This window comes from Drosophila kikkawai, chromosome 3R (genome assembly GCF_030179895.1).
Source record: "Drosophila kikkawai strain 14028-0561.14 chromosome 3R, DkikHiC1v2, whole genome shotgun sequence".
In the NCBI taxonomy this organism is placed as follows: Eukaryota; Metazoa; Arthropoda; class Insecta; order Diptera; family Drosophilidae; genus Drosophila; species Drosophila kikkawai.
The window spans coordinates 32,404,192-32,421,178 of record NC_091731.1 but is presented as its reverse complement, the minus strand read 5'-3'; the positions used below and the strand labels follow the sequence as shown (position 1 = coordinate 32,421,178).

Sequence of the window (16,987 nt, the reverse complement as noted above, 5' to 3'; positions counted from 1 at the left end):
CTTTCAAAACTTTTTTAATGCTTGAATGGTTAACTGTGTCAAAAATAAATGTGATTTTTATGTTTCTGCGGCTGCTTCCTGCTCAGCAGCATTCGCTCTTTGTTTTATGCCCTAGTGGAAATAGTTTTCTGCCACATTTTATGCTGATTTTATTTTACGACTGGACTCGTTAAATTTCCTTTTTTTATTCACTAGAAGAAGTGTCTTTAAAAGGCTAAGAAAATATGTATGTATATTGCCAATATTGTTTCCGCTCGTTTTGTGTTTTGCTTGTGTCTTTGAAGGAAAACAATTTGTTGAGTGATGGAAATGCAATTAAAAGATAAAAGGAATGCCTGATAAAGTTAGGTTTGGTTTGTTGGGCAATTGACAGCAGAGTGTTGTAAGCCACTGTTGGCCAAAAATATTTATTGGCCGGCAGCCACAAAGTAGCAATATTGAATGGCAATAAAATTGGTAAATATCACTTTGCATTTTTAGTTTGTTTTTATACGAAAATTGAATAAAAAATAAACTAGAAAATGAAAAGCATCGCATCGATTCATGCACGGCAATATAAGTGTAGTTATTTAAATAAATAAATAAAATATAAGAGAGACTCTGACAGCATTTTTAATAGTATAGTAAATATTCACCTAAAACTTGCAACTATATAGATATTCCTCCTGTTTATTTTATTTTAAAAGTTCCACCAAATATCCGTAACAAAATGTTCAACAAATTCTCTTACAAATATGAAAATACACACGAATCCCTCAGCTTTCAAATAATTCCCGTGGCTCCAATTTCCACGTATTCATTCGCAACTCAATACACCATTCCTTGTGGGGGGGCTTCCCCTAAACGTTGCACCTTTTGTAAGTTCACCTACAAGAGCGCCAACACCTTGGAGCTTAATTCAAATGAATTCCCCCGAATGACATCTGCATTTCGTTCGACATGGCTTTAAGAGGAGCTCCTCGGCTCTGCTCCCCCCGGGGTAAAGTTTTCTCTTCGGGAGTCGTTTGCCATAAACTTAAGCGTAACTTTTGTGGCAGTACATCTCACTCCCTGGGCGAGCAAAACTACGGCAGAAACTGTAGCCCCCCAGGAAGCCCCAGGAAGCGCCGGGAACCCCCTGGAATCCCGAATGCCAAAGCCAAACCTAGGGACCCACGGGGACGCCACACAGACCCACACAGCCGCCGCAGTGCGAAAAATGCGCATCACGTTCTGCGTTTTGCGCTCGAAGGGGAGTCCGGGAGTCCGGGTGTCCGGGAGTCCCGGGAAATGGGAAATGGAAACTGCGAGCTGGAATGGCAAAAACGTACCGTAGCGTATTTACCTAGACAGGAGCATTTAGCGCCCAAAAAGGAACATTAAAAAGCGGGCTGAGACTGGGAATTAGGCTGATGTGTTCCCCGCGGTGTGTGGGGGAAATAGTCTGGTTTGTTTTATAGTCTGGTTTGGGTTTAGTCTCAGCTTAATGAGGAAAATCATCAGCAAAGTTTAGCGGAAATTAATACGTCTACCTTTGATTAAAGTTTATTTCAAGCAAAATATACAAGTGCCTTATTTATTAAGTCATAAATAATGTGTCATTGCCAGAAAATGATGCGGAAAATTATGGTCATTTTCCTGGTAAGCAAAGTAAAGCACAAAGATGTATTCTTCACAAGCAATTTGTTTTTCTGGTCTTACAGAAAGAGAATAGTTAATGTTGAAAAAAATAAATGTATATTCTTAATAAAATATATTTCTTGAGATTGTAGAATTTATATCGCTACGTAGGAATATAGTATTTCTTGTGTTTCTTATCAAACATCTTTAAAAACAATAGAAAATTATATTAAAAATATAAAAAAATTAAAATATCATACTAATTACAAATAAGTTGCAAAAAAACTTAATTCTAATCATTTTTCTAACACTTCACCTTTACTAAAACTTCCTAGTTTGTCAGTGTATAACTTTCCTTTGCAGTAAATCTCATAAATTTCCTTGTTTATATTTGGACAATCATTTGTGTAAGTAAGTATGTAAATACATACATACATATATATCTTAGTGTATGCATGAATTTTTTGTTCCTGTGCCTAAGAGCACTTTTAGCATCTGCTCTGCCACTTGCCACGCAGATGCAAACTTCATTATTTACAGTCTGCCGCGTCGCGACAACATGGAGTTTGGTGTATGAGTTGGGACTGAGCTGAAGCGGGGTGTGCTCCTCGCCAGACAGGCTCTTAATTCCCGTTGGCACAGGTAGGAGGAGCCCTGGAGGATCAAGGGTGGAAAGCACAACACCCTGCAGATTATGCAATTCATTTAAAGTGCTTTTGCTGTCGCTGCGGGGGTAAAATCTGACGACACCTTGGGACACTTTTTTAAGGGCGATAATTAATGGCACACCTGGTGGTGGTGGCAACTACTGCTGTTGCTGCTGGTGCTTAGCTATCTGAATCTACACAAATATATATTAAGCGGTAATGCAACGAAATCTCAACTGAGGGCAACACAAGTGACAAAGTCAGCCGACTTTGAGCCAAAAGCAAATACATCGAAAACTTTCTATACAGACAGACACACGGAGAACTAACCTCAACAAAGTTTTGGTAACAATGCAGCTAACTCCCTACTGACCCCACTCCCCGAGCTCATTTACAGGCTACGTCGGCTTCGGCTTCGACCTTAGCTTAGTGCTAGGAAAAGTTGTCTTGTACTTGGGAAGTGTCCAAGGGAAATAGGGGGGAAAAGTTCTGCGGTCATTCATCGATTTGGAGCATTAAAACTTTTCTGATATTTGCCATTCTCCCAATCTCCGCTTTTCTCACTTCCTTTGTGGGGGAAAAAGAATACTTTTGTAGAATTAATGTTGAGATTAATTCGGAATTTAAGCCGAAGACATCAATGGTTATAAATTAAATATGTTGCACAAAACAACAATCCAATTAAGGTGTCACACAACCCTCTTTAATATTTCGTTTATTAAATATTCTCTTAATGCCAAGTCATAGCCTAGGGCAGGTAATAAAAACACACAATTGAAAATAAAATGATACAACATGAAATATTGGTTTTCATTGATTTCTGAGTGGGTCCTCGGAGGTCGGGAAGATGTCCTAATGAAGTTTGTCTGTCTGGCAGAGCATAAATTGAATTGTCCGATTCATTTAAACGGCGGAAGGCAGCGGAGGAAAAAAAAAGTAACAGGAATAAGGAAAATGTGAAAGTGAATTTCACTTTGCCGCCCATCCCATTTGACCCTCCTCATCGGGGACTCCCCCCCTCTACGTTTGCTGTCTCTCCCTGTCTCGTCTCAATAAATAAATGAAAAATTTGTGCCACAGTTAAGGGGATTTTCCTTTTTTTCCACTGTTTACAATTGTTTTCCTTTTTTGCCCCGTCCCCGCATTTTATTTATTTATTTTTTTGCCTTTGTTTAGAGAAGTATCGTCTTCCGCACACACAGCGGGGCCGTGTCGTAAAAAAAGGCTCGCCGCTTGTTGTTTATGGCACCTTTTTCCACTTTATTGAAGTTGTACTCTGCCTCAAGTATTTCAATAAAAAAAAAAAAGAACAGGGAAATGGGGCAGCTAAGGGTTTGTTTTTGGCCTGGGGTACACGAGACAATGCCATGCATCATAAATCATTCGCAGAACAGAGATTGAGAGTTGCGCCTCTAATGAGGCAGAGTTTTATGTTCCGGCCTCCTTTCTTTTCTCCATATATTGTATATATAGTTGCCATATGGCAACTGTTGCTGAAACGGGGTGGACAGACAGTGCAACAAATGGCCGCGAAAGTCGGTTTAAATTGCACTTTAAATGTTTAGCAATTTATATGCTAAATAAACTTGTTTTTTTTTGGGGGAACGCAAGGCCAACAAATTGAATCGCAGAGTGCCAGGCGATGGTGCTGGTGCCATGAAATATTTGAAAAGTAATTCCCATTTCTGTGAATTCCTGGCGAACTAAGGATCGAGCAACTTCGATGGATTGCTGCGCTTAAAAATGTGCGGCATACATAATTTATGGGTTTCGGGGGAAAGGCAGGACAAGTCGGAGCTAAGGTCTAAGGATGGAATGGAACAAGGCCAAGGATGTGTGTGTATGTGTGTGTGTGTGACTGGAGTTATCTTAGGTTTGCAGTCAGCTCGCAAAATCCAGCAAGAAGGCAAATACACATACATATATAGATGTGCCATAAGAGCGTTCTTTTTCTTCCCTTTTTAGATTTTTCACATTCTTCGTGAAAGTGGAGGCGAGTGGCGGCGGGCTTATCAGCTGTCTGCTTTTTCCAAATGTGCTGCATGAATATTTACGCCCTCGATATCGAACACTAACATACCCATGACCGATATATATATAGCATTATATGTGGCAACAGTGTGTGTATATAGCCATCTACACCACATGCTATACAAGCTGCTTAAAAGTCCGTAAGCGTCTCTCTCTCACTGGTGTATTTTGTCCTTTTGTCTCTTGTTGTTTACGCGGCGTATGGGTAACGTGGCGTATACGCAACGAGTCGCGGCAGCGCACTTAACGCTCCAAGCTGGCATATCCCATATCCCTGGATGTCTTGAATCCGCTCTCTCCCTCCCTGCCTGCCTCTGTGTCTGTGTTGTTAATGGCCATCCTCAGTTTAGTTGCCTATAAGTTATTTATTTATTTACTGACTTCTCCGCTTTGGCCTGTCGATAGGCATTATTTTTTGTCATCTCAGTGGAACTCGAATTGGGTTTATCCCCGCATCCATAGCCCACACCCAGAGCCACGCCCATGCATAAAAGATAACACCCACTCTTGGAATACTTAGTACAGGCAATAACAGTAAATTGAACTTCGCTTCGTAGCGTTTAATGTGTGCCCGGGTTTTTCTTTTTTTTTTTTATTTGTTATCGAAATACTTTTCCAGGGAATCATTTCCTTTAGATGTTTGTGTAAACAATTTCCAGATAATAAAATAATACTGAAAAATGTCAAGCCTGCTAATTGATAATGGCAGCAAAAAAAGCTATAATTAAGTATATATTTCCCAGTGAATAATATCAGGGAATTAACCATTAAGAAATGAAGGCTTATCTCGAAGAGAGGCTGCATTTTTTTTAGTAGTCCTTGAACTTGAATGGAATGTAAATGCGATACAAATTATTTAAGAGTCACTGGGTGACGTGATAAGTATACAAATAACACAAAAACAGAGATATATATTTCAAACTGGAACTAACTGGAAGTTGAATTTGGATTTTTATTAATACAAAGAAATATTCATAAATTAAAATCATTACAAATTAAGCTTGAACTTGTATATATTTATACTTTTATAAATGAAAATAAATCGCATCTAGCTAAATAAAAGGTAATAAGCGGCTTTCTTATCATCATCTTGTTACTAATCTGATTTGCTTGGAATTATCAGCCCAGGCCCACGCCCACGCCCACTCACCCATTATTCCCTGTCCTAAACGGAGAAAGGTGCCACCGGCAGCCTGTAGCGGCACTAATCCTGTGACGAGTAGCAGGAAGGAGCAGCAGCCCAGGATGCTGCTGCGTATTGGTCCCATGTCGGTTCTTCGAAACTCTGACACTCGGCGGGCGTAGGTGATAATGTTCTGGCCAAAGTGCTTGGCTGAATTATTAAATTAAACTGCTGTTTATTCGGGTTTGTTGCTGTCGCGCGAATGTTTGCACTGCGAGTATGTAATCATAATTATTTTAAATGGCAGTCAAGTGGTTGGTCTGTCGGCCAGCAGCAAAAATGGCAGCCGGAAACGTCATCATCACGGCCTGCAGCAGTGGCAGTAACTCAAAAGTAGGCAACAGTTTTCCCGCTTATAAACAATATGAAAATTTATGTCCGGAAAAATGTCAGTTTAATTGGTGTTTCATCGTTGTGATTTTTATTTCAAGCGTTTAAATTGAATTTATGTACAGGATATATTATTTATTAATGGTTAATTTCACTATAATTCAATTCAGGAATTTTGTTAAGCCAGCATTTGTGTGTTTGAGTTAATTTGTGCAATTGAATATAGTTTTAATTTCTTTGAACTGCATTTTTTTATAAAACTATTTGGTTTTTTAAATTTAAACAATATTTTTTTGTAGCCTTCCAAGCCATTGAACATTATGTGTTTTTCTTTATAAGCTGGCAATAATATATTTTTAAATACTTAATTATATTTTATTTATTGCCTTCCTTGTTTGCACTGCATATTGAGATATTTCTTTGTTTCTCACGTTTTCACAATTTCCCACATTTTATGCTTTAATTAAGCCACTTTTTCAATGCCTGCCAGTGTGATTTTTTTATTTTGAATAATTATTAATGCGCTTTCTCGTATTATCACAACTTCACATAATCCTCGGACATGGACAATTATTTTTCAAGGGAGTTGAGAGTTAAGCCGTCGTTGAGTGTTTACATTTAATTGCAATTTTGCACTTTGACATGTCAACGGGAATTATGACGCTCACAAATTTTCACACGCGAGGGAATTTTAAATGAAATATAATAAAAATATATAAATAACAATTATGACGGATTAAACTGCAACAAAGCGAGCAAGGGAAAAGTGTGAATATTAAAAGGGATTTTTAATGCAATTTAAAATTCAGAATTGTATCCTTGGTTTGCTTTTGGTGTCAAGTTCAGTAATCCGATTCAAAACAAAGGCCTAATGTTTGCTAAATCTCAACCAAATTATCTTAGCGGCTGTAAGAGCGTTTGTAAGAGCGTCGAAAGAGCTAAATGAAAATGTAATAAAAAGTGGCGCGCAGAAGCGTGAAAAAAAAACACAAAAAGCGGAAAAAGGAAAACATGCACACACATACAGACACACTCAGGCAGTGGAAAGCTTCCGTTTTTAAGGGAAAAGCTGCTGCCGCTGCTGCCTTTTGATGTTACCGCCAAAGCGACGCCAGCAAAGTGTTTTTAGTTCGTCTGCCAACGTTTGACGGCCCAATTTGGCCTTGCCATTGATTTTTGCTGGCCGATAACAGCTGTTCGAGTTACTCTTTTTTAGAAAAAATATTTTATAAATTTTTGTTAAACAATCTATAAAATATTTGTTTTATATTTTTACAAATTTGATGTTTACAACTCTTTATAAAAACATTTTGTAAAACCACTTTGTATTTAAACACTTCTCACAATTTGATTTCTGTACGAAATTATTTATTTTTTGCCGCCTCGGAGTCCTGAGTTCTCCGTTATCCTGGCATACACGTCCGTTGCTTTGCAGAGCTCGACGCAGACTGAAATCAGAGTTTGGTCCTCGTTTCATCTGGCGAGATGTGGTGCCATCCCCGCTTGGCAGACTCCAACACACACAGAAGCTTTGCTGCTGGACTGATAAGAGTTCCCGGCGTGCGCACTCAAAACTCACTCACTTTGAGTTTGAATTTGAGTTTGAATTTGAGTTTGAGTTTTAGTTGTAAAGCTGCTCATTGACTCGGCTTTGACTCATTTAAAATCCTACCGATATCCTTCCAATTGAGGTCTACAATTTGTGCGCAATTAGTCGACGATTTGTCAAAACAACTAAAAATGGGAAAAACAAAACATGAAATCCCCCTGACCCTCTTGTCAATAGAACAGCCTATTATAAATAATCTCAAGTGCTATAAGTGGCGTCTAATTAATCGGAGGCGACGCCTTGCTTGACTTGACGGGCGCTGATAAGACCCTATAAACTAAGTATATATATACATTTTTTTCTTTTAGAGATCCGGCTTAATCTGCTTCGGTCTTAGTTCTCGTTTTCATCTCGATTGTGGGTCAAGTTTGAACCGCATTTCCTCATTGTGGGCAGACGAATTTTAATTATGTAGAACCAGGCTCATGGTCTAGCTGTACTCAATCCGCTTTTTGAGGCGCAATTTTAAGCTTCAGATTAGAGCAAAGTTTAAGTGCGAAAAAACGAAAAACCCCGACAATATCCGCCAACGTTAGCTTTTTTAAATATGTTTATATAAAAAGTTAAGAAAATGTTTATTTTGCAAAAATGCAATCAATTTTAATTAAACGTGATTCCTGAAAGTGTAGTAAGTATAGTATAAATTCAGTTGAAAATATTTAAAATGTAGAACAGGAAATATATATATTCGCTAAATAAGCTACTTGCTGATTCAAGGTCTAGGTGGCTGACATTTAATCAAAATAAATTAAATTAAATAAAAATAAGTGTGATTTTATTCGCCGAAAAACATCTTATCAACACTTAGCTAAAAATAATGGTTTGTAGTTGGGTTGTTTTATTTCTAAATGAGACAAATAAACAATAACAAATATTCAGAGCAATTTAACCAATTTAGTTACAATAAAAATACTAAAAACAAGTTTTTAATATATATATACCATATATATATTTTCTTTAATTTATTTATTAGTGAAAAGCCTTTTCCTAGACCAAGTGGGTTTTCTTATTCCAATTTAATATTGATTGTAGTACAACCAGTGGCACACAAAGTGTTTTGTTTAAATTGTAATCCAATAAAGTTTCATCGAGCTTTGGCTCTTTGAGCGTTTAAAGCCAATCAGTTTTGAGCACTTTCGAACCAGTTTATCTATGGTCCAAGCCAAGTCTAGGTTAGCATGATGCAATGGCTTAGTTGGATTGCACTTGACTTGCTTGCAGTGCCCCCGAAAAAGACTTTACTCCACTTGCCCTGGGTCTTGGTAAATCACTAGTGCCAGGCAGTGCTCAACCTAAGTCCCTCTATCTCATACTATATATATATGTATATACTATATGTATATAATTGTAGCTCAGCTCGGTGCTGTGCTTAAAGACTTAACAGCCGCCACAACATGTCCAATATTTACGGCTGGCAGTGTTTTAAGCACTGCTGCCTGAAAGTAGGCAACGTTGAATGCTCGGAAAAGCCTGGCCAACGAGCTCAACGAACCGTGTTTGGAAACAGACTGGTCTGCTAACCGAACTTAAATTAAATGCAGAGCCTAATAAAAGAAATAGAGGGAATTTACAAATTTAACGAAAATAAATTCAGTTGGAGTGCGGAGTGCGGGGTGCCGAGTGCGGGTATTTTGTGAATTTCGAGTCCTGCCTACATGACACTAAATAAACAGCCAGTTGTTACTTACCCAACAGCGAAGCCAAACGAATGGCAGAAACACCAAAACCAATACGAAAGCAAACAGCACACGCAGAGGGCTTTGGCCGAGCGACCAAGTAAATGGTTAGTTCTGTGACATTTCCAAATTGAAAAACTACAAATGACTGACAACAGATTAGAGCGGGAGCGCACGTAGTAGTTCTCGCAGGCAACAGCTGGGTTCTGGCTTCGTCCTGCCTCTGCCGTAAATCCCAATACCAAACTCAATTCTGTAGCCAGCGCTTGACTTTGTAGATCCCCAGCTCCTGGCCATGGCCACCACACACACACACACACACTTGTACACAAGAAAAAAATAAATAAAAAACAACACCAGCAGCAGTAGGGAGTAGAAAAAAAATTGACGCTAGCAAAAGTTTCCTTTAAAAGGCTTCTGTAAATATACAGCTACAAAAAAGGAGTCCTGAAAATACATTCTGTGGCTGTTGCTGTTGATTTCCTTCAAGTGTGAGGTTTTTGTGCAACCTTTCGAGTGTATTTGAATAAGACAACAGTTGAACTGAAGGCCTAATCAAAGTCGGAAAGATAAAAATTGAAAAAAAATGGGAATTGGGAAGGAAGAGCCTTGAGAAGCCAGAGCAGAGCTTGGAAATTTCGCTTTATTTATTGGTACAAGTGGAGGAAGCTACAAGAGGATCTCTAAGTCAGTAGAAAAACCTTTGAATAACTTTTCAATTATATACAAAATAAAGGTTTCTGGTAAGTTTTTGTTCAATCTTCTACGTTTAATAAATATATCTTGCAGCCACCATCCTCTTAAGTAAAAATTATATTTACTACTTTAATAAACAATATAACTTTCCTATTTTTTTCGTAAAGTGTACTCACCTATGAACTTGCACTCCTCCAGTCGCTCGTCGCTATGGTCCCGGCAATCCGAGTGGCCGTCGCACACGAACCGTATGGGGATACAGTCGCCGTTGGAGCACTGGAACTGCTTCTCCTCGCACGAGTTGGAAAGGCTGGTCGCTGCAGGAATCAAATGCATATTAATTAATTAAGTTGGAATCCTCGGGTTAGCCGCAGACTATAATTAAACACGAGCGGAGTCGGTGGTCGTTCCCCCGGGTGGGCCTAATAAAATTCATAACTAAAATTTAAGTTGAAAACTTTGGCTCGTTAAGCACACACTGAGACGAAGGAGGGCGGCAGGATCTGGGCGGAGATGGCAATGAAGGCGTCTGTTGACAAGCCTTAAAACCCTTTTTAATGAAAGCCGAGACTTGACAATAAACAAAAACTTGTAAATAATGAAATCCAGCCGAAGGGCGGCGAGCTTACACATGTCTCTATCTATACAGTATATATAGGAGCCTAAAATGTGTTGGAATGGGTGTTTGTCTTTGTGGTGCTGGTGGTGGACCGCAAAAGGACCCAAAAGACTGAAAAGGCAGAGGGAAAAGTTTCCGGAAATTAATAAGCGAGAATTTGATGGCAGCTAGTTGGAAAGTGCTGAGCTTGGCATTGGCATTGGATTGGATTGCCTCATCAATCGCTTTACGGGCAACTTGACATTTCACTCGGTCGACCTAATCTGTCTTTTATTTTCAGTGTTTATCGTATGCTCAATTAGCATATATGCTAAAGCCTTAACTGACTTGGGTTAATGTGCCGCCATTATGCCTAAAGTGTCGCAAGTTTGGTCTCTACTCCGCGTGTGTGACTGAGCCTGTATCTGTGACTGTGTCTATTCGTGTGCCATTTACCGTTTAATTGCGCGCATTTAACACAAATTGACAATTGCTTAGGCACCATCACAATCACGCATGACGTCCAGAGTGGACCATAGCTGCTTAGACAATATATTTAAATTTATATTCATTATTTCTGAATTTAATTGAATAAATATAATGGGGATTCTCATTTTAACATTTAAAATAGACAGAACATTTTTTCTATTTTACTTTGTATAATTAAAAAAAAAAATAAATTCTACTGTTACTCGTTTGCTTAAGCTTAAGAGTTTTAAGTTTTTTAAGTTAAAACGCAATTTGGTAAGTTTACGTATACGTATTACGCGAGTTTTACAATGAATATAACTCATACGACCTGTTGAACTGCTGTCACTTAAATAGCTAATATTTGGCACGTGTCATAGGAATCTTTCAAAAATTAGTTTTAATAACTAAAAGGGCTAATTATAGACTTAGTTTAACAACTTTGAGGGCTATTGTACGTGCTTTAAGGGCCTATAAACCAGCAAACCCTCTATAAACCCTAAACTTTGAATGATTAACTAGTAACTCAGAAAGTAGTAAAGTATGTAAAAATTAAATAGGTTTAAGTAAGTGAGAAATATTATAGAAAGTAGTTAGGTTCCAATTTCCGTTACTGGTCCACTCTTTTCCCACGCTTACGCATTTAATTACAAAATCAGAAATGTCAGGCAATACCCTTAACACGCACACACGTCCACAGCCAAACACATATGGCATACACACAGATCCAAGTTGATGTTTGTTGTGCGTGTGTAATATGGGAAATTCGGCGAATGCAAGGAAAATAATCCCCCTTTGCAACCCTTTATTGTCTTTTGGCTTCGCGCGCTGCGCCTTTGCACTCTGCATGCCTTTTATGCATGCATGTGTATTTATTTACCCAAATATATTCCCTGCTTCTGCATTTTCCCGCCATTTTTTTTTGTTATTTGTCTTTTTCCCTTTCTGGGCGCTTTTGCTCTTTTCATTCTTCTGTGTGTGTATGAGCTGGAAATTTTTTATTAGTCGCCGTAAATTATTAAAAATGTGCGCACATATTTTGAATTTATGAAAAGAGTTTTGTTTGCTCGTACGAATGCCATGGTGTGTATATGTGTGTGAAATTGTTTGGAGCTTTGGAAATTGCAATTGCTTTTGTAGACAAATCTGTATGTAAATGTGCAATGCAATTTGCATTTTAAGTGAGTCGTTTAGTAGCTTAATTGAAATAAATATTAAAAGAAAATTCCGCATCCGATCCATTTGGCAGCATTTGGATTAGTCCAGATGTACGTCAAGAATTCTAAAAAGGAAATTTATTCCATTTACTTTAGCATGCAATTTATTTGCGCTTGCAGAGCAATTTTCTGTCTTTTTTTTTTACGGCAATTGGTTAATGGACACGTGCAGAGTGCTATCACACAAAAGTGCTATCGCTTTCATATTTATTTTAATTCTCAAAGGTGTGGTATCCTTTTGTATATCTTAAATATACGCTGACGATTTTCATATGCAGGCCGAATCGGAAATGCCATTGGAATTGGGCATCCGTTAAGCTAACTATAAAAAATAATTGATGAAACGTGCATTTGGAGATTTTCTTGAAGGCCTAAAGATACATTTAACAGTTTACTATAATTGGGTTATTGGATAATTTCATTATTGGTAGCTTAATAAAGTTTATATAGAAAATGTTATAAAGGAAATTAAATTAAACGAAATTGTATGGCTTTAAGTACGGAAGAAAAATGGAAAAAATGTAGATACTTTTTAATGAAAATATTAATCTGTTCAAAGAAGCCTGACACGTTTAGATTGCTTTTTACTTGTAAAAAAATTCCAAGAAAATTTGGTTTATTTTTAAGCTCTCCTAGTTTATTTATACCATATATTTCCTGTTTGAAATTTAATAGGATTCATTCATTCGTGGAGAAGAAAATATCAATTTCCTTTACAAACATTCATTTCCACGACAATTCAGCCTGTTTTCGTTGTGATATATATTTAATAAAAATTAAATCAGTGGGAAAATAATTCGTGGCGTGGTCAGATGGAACAACGACAGCCACAAACGGTCATAGCCGCCAATTTGATTGACAGAATCACAAATGCCGAACAGAACAGAAGAGGCTACGAGGCAACGGGCTACGGGCCAATTAAATGCTTAATGCGGAGTTCATTGAACAGCTTTACTTTCGCCTTATTCTTTTATTCCTCGCTCTCGCCCAAAGAATCAATCACACAATCACTGAGAAGAAAGCGCTGGGCTGCTGCTGACCAACAGAGTATTTCACATGAAAATTTCGCACCATTAATTCAATGACAGCAAAGGGCGTGACAGGAGGGCCGTCTTGGTTGGCCAAGAGGGCGAAATAATAAACAGAAATCAGCGCAAAAGTCAATCAGAGTTCAAATCAATATAAATGCTTTATTAATAGCCCGAAAGGTTGCTGTCGATGTTGTTTGTTGTCTGTTCCTTAGCCTTACGCCCCGATTTGATTACGTCTGCAATCCTATTAATAGTTGGTGATTAATCTCCGATCCGCCTGTGGTCAGTCAACTACTAGTACAACATTGCAATAACAACACAGAATTACGCAAATTAGCCAGCATATTTCCAGTTCATTTAGATAAAAGAAAACGAATAGGAAACCCAAACGCACTGATAGCGGGTACTTTGCCCCTATCAGGCGTTCGTGGTGTACGTGTTGTATTGATAAGAATGTTACGCATTGGTTTAAACCATTTAATCATTTCTGTTTTGACCATAAAGTATTTACAGACTAGTTAAATTTAATTAGGGATGGGCAAGGTTCAGTTACGTAATTAAGGGTTGCTAGATGATCTTTAGTTTATTACGTTAACATTTTTTTGAGAGAACTTTAAGGTTTATTAGGTATATTATGGTATACTTTGTTTATTTTTGACATTAACATGAAGATTGTTAAGTTTAACAAAGTTTGGAACTAACTTAACTTTTCTAAGAAAATAAAATTTAACCAAACTATTTTTACTTTGTGGATGTAAACCTTTTATAATTTCTATAGTAATTTCGTAGTTAATGTTATTTTTTACGTATTTCTTGGCCCTTCTGTGAACCTTATCTAAAAACGCCTGCTAAGCACTCTAGATAACGCTAAACTGGAATCTACTATCTAGGAATACTACGATTTTGCAGGCCTTATTATAGCTACGTAATGTTTATATTCTTTTTTTCAAGGGCTCATTTTTATAGCCAGAATAGATTTCAATTGAGTCATAAATTGATTTCCGAATTAGGCGGAAGATTAATATAGTTTTCTTATCTCATGAGTAAGTCGTAGTTACGTAGTTTGTAGTGGTTATAAATTTTATTATTGCGCATGAGTAGCACACAAAAAGTTGTAGAATTTTTAGGTAAGCTAAATAACTAAAATTAATATAATAATAAATTAATATATTAATAAATTCTATAGTAAACTGGATCTAAAAATGTATTAGTATAAAATTTTATCTAAGTTCCTTGTTATTTCCTATAAATATATATTTTTATAGATATGAAATGCCTTTTAAATAAATAAAATATTTATTATTTATCTTATCTAATGACTGTATATGTCATAATAACGTTAGATACCTTTTATAAATTTGATAGTTAAGCATGACTAACAGAAAAGTATTAGACTTGGTCAGGTGTTTAGACTGGGAATAAGTAGGGAAACTACAAATTACTTTAATTTCTAACTTTAGTATACATTTTTTCCCACCAAATTATTTATCTTAACATAAAAAATAATTTCGTGTGATTTTTCCATTGCTATCAAGATAACATTTGCCTTGATAAAAGTGGGTACCTTGCAATTATGATAAAGAATAATCAACAAATAATTGTATAAGCAGTTGAACATTGTGCTTTGGATATAAGACCACCGTACAGTTGGCCCTAACTTTTGGGAATCGTCACTTTTGAACCCATTAAAACCTTTGTTTTTTAACTCTTTTAAGATGAAAAACGTAAGAGAAAATACTTAAGTTGCTCTTAAATGTGTCAACTAAAGAGATACAAGTGTGTTTGACATGCTTCGATACGAGAGTATGTTGTTATTGTTTGTGTTTCTGTTTATTGGGAAAAAAGGTGGCCTGATCGGTAACGTCATAGCTTGAGCAAAACCAGCAACAAACGCCTAAAATAACATTATTAACAATAACATCAATTAGTCACACATCTGTTTGCGGCTGTATGGGCGGCACTGTGACTCAGTATTATCCGGCGAATAATGAATGATGTTCCTGAATTGTTTTTGAGAAATCGCCAACGTCATTGCATGTTTGTTGTGATTGTTATGGGTCTATTATAGCGCCACAGCTCTCGCCCTCTCCTTAGGAATTTCTAATGCATTCGGAATCTCTATTAGGCTCTTGGTGGGAATTTTTTCAACTGTTGTGCGCATGTCTAATTTGCTAGCGAACATCACGCCACTTTTTTTTTTTTATTTTGCCTTGTAATTGAATTTTGGCTCGGCCAACTGCTGCCAGCGTGCAGCGCTGCGTATGCGTAATATTTTAATTGAAACCCGAAATAGAAAAGGCAAATGAAAATACATAGAAATTCTAGGGAAACAGAGCTACGAGTGGGGGAAAAAAATCGAAGGTTAACAAAAAGGTACACTAGGTTGACCATCACACCTCGTTGACTGGCCAGCACTCATTAGGCCAGCATTGAGATACAGTTAACAGCGAGCCGTTAACAGCCTACAGCCTCCCTTCCTCCGCTTGATTGTGTTTTGCATGCCTCGCTTATGAAATTTGTCACTTGAACACGAACAATTGCAGTACACACTTAGTTGGCTTCCATTAAAAAGTGCGGGTAGGAAACCAGTTTTACAAAAAAATAAAGACTCAACACACAAAAAGCGTTTCTTCTGTGCGGCATAATTATACATAATGGCAAATGCCTTTGTAATTAAGGCAGTCGGCTAAAATGCAACAGCGTCCAGAGCCAGAGCCAGAGCCAGGGACCGACGAAGTTTGCATCAGGGACGAACGACAGTTGCATCCAGAGCACGTGCAAATGCCAGGCATAATTAGCCAAGTTAATTATAAAAATCCGGACCAAGCCGGGAGAGCCTGCCGAGATGCTCTGACAGTTTTTACAGAAGCTGTGGAAACTTGTTTCAGTTCGATTTGGAAATAAATCAACACAGACTTCCTCGTGGGAATGAATGTTCCTTCACGAACGATAGGGAAGTCGGTTCGGAGATGAAGACAGCCATTAAAGCTGTCAAGGACTCCGGATGAGAGTTGTCAATTTCGCCTTCCTTCGATTTAGCTGTCTCTATATTTAGCTGGGCGGAAATAATTGTTGCCAAATACTATTGTCTCAGTATCTGTGACCCTTATTATTTCCCCCTATTGAAACCTGTCTAACAAATTTATTTGCCAACAGAGCTTTTTCAGCTATTATTGAAGTTTGATTAGAGGGGAAAATGGTTGGATTTACAGCGAAAATGCATTTATATTTGGTTATCAATAGATTTGGCCTATTTATACTACCACTTTTATAGCAATTTATCTAACGGTGTGCCAGTTAAGTGCTGCGCCACTTTACTTCATCATCAGCTTTTAACCTTTAAGTTTTGGTTATTATCATGACCCAGCGTTATTCATTTTGTTTATAACTTTGACATTCGTTGGCATTAACTCACAACGCTTAAAGTCAGATATTTTTTTTTTTTTGCCAAGTTGAAGGTTTCATTCAAATTTCAAAACTTTGCTTAGGGTCTACCGTTTGGTGAGTCCCCTACTGAATTTTTAAATTTATGCTAAATACTTCCTAATTCATCATTCTATTTGATGTTTCTTTTGGTTATATTTTTATGAGAAGTTAGTATTGATTGTTATTGCTTAATTTATGTGGAAGTATAGAAGAAATATTCTTGAATAATTAAGTAATAACATCAAAATAAGTTTACTTATGACTTCCTTACTATTTGTTCTTTTATTTTTTACTAAGAGTTGTTTTTGATTACTAACAAGTAATAAATTTGAAGGAATTAAAAGAGTTTTTACAAATTTAAATAACCAATCGGAGTTGGGACTCTTTTCTTAATGACAAATTTATTGTTCAGATATTTATATATATTTTTTTAAAGTATTAAATATACTTTTAAAAACAATCCATTATTCACTATA

The 16,987-nt window shown here is 37.1% G+C and overlaps 1 protein-coding gene and 1 long non-coding RNA gene across 12 annotated transcripts in view; one reads left to right on the top strand and one right to left on the bottom strand.

The window, feature by feature from the left end:
- Positions 1-16,987, bottom strand: part of LpR2 (Lipophorin receptor 2) — a 36,468-nt gene that overhangs the window by 16,225 nt on the left and 3,256 nt on the right. For 6 of the 10 annotated variants that reach the window (XM_017178507.3, XM_017178515.2, XM_017178552.2 and 3 more), the window contains exon 3: positions 9,948-10,088. In XM_017178507.3, the coding sequence (XP_017033996.1) occupies positions 9,948-10,088 (141 nt within the window). Of the gene's footprint in view, positions 1-5,427; positions 5,672-7,134; positions 7,234-9,947; positions 10,089-16,987 lie in introns of those variants that run through there. The other 4 variants (XM_017178534.2, XM_017178560.2, XM_017178524.2 and 1 more) reach the window with 1 other exon arrangement.
- On the top strand, positions 7,747-10,375 carry LOC138928785 (uncharacterized). Of its 2 annotated transcripts, none has more exons than XR_011445143.1 (2): positions 7,747-8,027; positions 9,939-10,375. It is a non-coding gene; the product is annotated as an uncharacterized lncRNA (long non-coding RNA). The 2 variants fall into 2 exon arrangements; XR_011445142.1 differs by lacking the exon at positions 7,747-8,027 and adding an exon at positions 8,948-9,818.